At 49.0% G+C, this 1,968-nt stretch overlaps 1 protein-coding gene across 1 annotated transcript in view; it reads left to right on the top strand.

Moving 5' to 3' along the window:
- The first annotated feature begins 213 nt into the window (after positions 1–213).
- Positions 214–1,968, top strand: part of OCRL (oculocerebrorenal syndrome of Lowe) — a 22,521-nt gene continuing 20,766 nt past the window's right edge. Inside the window, exons 1-3 of the mRNA XM_009332000.1 lie at positions 214–241; positions 425–547; positions 1,461–1,499. Of these exons, the coding sequence (XP_009330275.1) occupies positions 214–241; positions 425–547; positions 1,461–1,499 (190 nt within the window). The remainder of the gene's footprint in view (positions 242–424; positions 548–1,460; positions 1,500–1,968) is intronic.

Raw genomic sequence — 1,968 nt, 5'->3', positions numbered from 1 at the left:
GGGAACCTCGGAAGCTGCTGGGCTGCTGTGTTTAGAGAGGGGCCGGGGGGCGGAGCGGGTTCTGGCCCCCCCCGGTATACCGATACCGGGATACCCCCTGAGCCGGTATCCCGCGGGCAGGCAGATGAGAAATTCGCGTTCTAGCTGCCCGTTCCCACCGAGTTCCCCGGCTCCCCTGGCCGTCTCCGAGGAGCCAGGGCCGCTGCCAGCCTGATGCCGAAGCTGCCCAGCAGCAGCGAAAGTTGAGCGGCAGTTACTTTCTGGCCACACGCTCGTACGTTTGCCCCCCCATCCTGTATGGCTCTGAGCTCTTTCCCCCTTTCCCGTCTCCCATCCCAGTAGTACAGCGATAGAAATCACACGTTGCGTTTCTCTGTAAATACGGCTCTTGTGACTGTATTAACGTGTGTCTCTATATGAGGAGGGAGTGGCTTCTGTGTTTTTACAAGCCTTTTTTCTGTCTCCAGGATAGTTATCCATTCACAGGAGAAAGAAAACTCTGATCCGGATTATATTCCCATCAACAGCCGCTTTAAATGCGTACAAGGTACTGACTCTCCTGGAGTGGGCTCTCTTGTGGTGGCAGGAATCCAATGCTGTTTATCGGCAAAACCCAAATTTAGTGGTGTTCCTTGACCTGCCTCCTGAGCACCCATGTAGATTGAATGCTTCCCCGTGACACTAGAACTCGCAGTTTATGGAATCCTGCTTCTTCCTCATCCGAGCGGGTAGTCTTTCCGTGTCAGCATACAGTTGTGAGGAACTTGGCTGGTTCGGATGAGTGCTGGGCTTGGCATCACACAGAGCCAGCACCTTCAGCACTTGTCTGCAGTGGCTGACATTTGGCGTCCGCTGACGTCTGTCTGTCTGTCTTCTCCGCAATGGCGAGAGGTGGGAGCTTTAGTCTGATTCCTGCGTGTTTAGATCAAAACTTCTGTAAGGTCTGGCAAGCTGTCCAGTCCAAAGAGTCACCCATGGAATGGGAAGGAGCTTTAGGCCTTGTCTTGGAAGAACTTAAACAGCAGCGTATGTCCCTGGGGCAAATGCTTGTTCAGGAATAAAAGCACCTTCTCCTGGATTAGTTTATACCCTTCTATGTAACTCAGCGTGGTTCTGCCCATCATTTTTGCTGTGTAGACAAGCTCTGAAGTTCATTGTCAGGTTGGTCTTTCCCCAAGGAGCTGCACTGATGTGGAACAAACCATCCAGGTGTGCGAGAACTCTGAATATTAGGAATCTCCCCTGTGACACTTTGAATGTGGGAAATGACTGCCCAGGCTGTCCAGATATGACCATTCTTTCTGCTGGAGCCATTATTAATAGTGCAGATGTAAATTAAAGCTGTTTGTTCCTTTGTTAGGACTCTTTTGTGGCTAATGGTAGGCAGAATGCTTTTTTGAGTACTCAGTTGCTGCAGCATGCAGTGTGAACTCTCTTGATCCTGTTTTTCTCTTTTCCAGAGGCAGAAGAAACTCTACTGATCGATATAGCTACAAACAGTAAGTTTTATCACTGCAGTCGCGCGGCTAAAGCTCCTTTCAGGAAACAGGCTGCCCGCTGGGCACTGACGCGTGCTTATTTTACCTACCGCTTCATAATCTTCCTCCACATTTTGTGTTTGTCTTTTGACCAAGCAGGGACTGTATTTCCTCTAATGTTGTTGTCTGGCTCTTTTAGACACTCGGTTGTCATGACAGACATGGTCTTAAATGCCCAGATTGAAGTATTGGCAATTGGTCAAACTTTAACTTCTTAAATCTTTTCTCAAGGCCCTGCACTGCACTCTGAACCATTCCCTTACGTTTCTTTGACCTGTACTTGAGCCTAGGTTACTGTCTGCCTTTTTCAGCGTTGACAACGCTCTGTCTAGTCACCAATTCTCCCTTCCCTTTCAAGAAATTTTTCTTACTACTTTTAGAGCTCTTCTCTGTGAGATCGCAGTAGGGAGAAGTATTCCTAAAACCAGGA

The sequence above is a fragment of the Pygoscelis adeliae genome, unplaced genomic scaffold, assembly GCF_000699105.1.
Source record: "Pygoscelis adeliae isolate BGI_AS28 unplaced genomic scaffold, ASM69910v1 Scaffold339, whole genome shotgun sequence".
In the NCBI taxonomy this organism is placed as follows: domain Eukaryota; kingdom Metazoa; phylum Chordata; class Aves; order Sphenisciformes; family Spheniscidae; genus Pygoscelis; species Pygoscelis adeliae.
The sequence above is the reverse complement of the archived record's forward strand: the minus strand, read 5'-3'. Positions and strand labels throughout refer to the sequence as shown.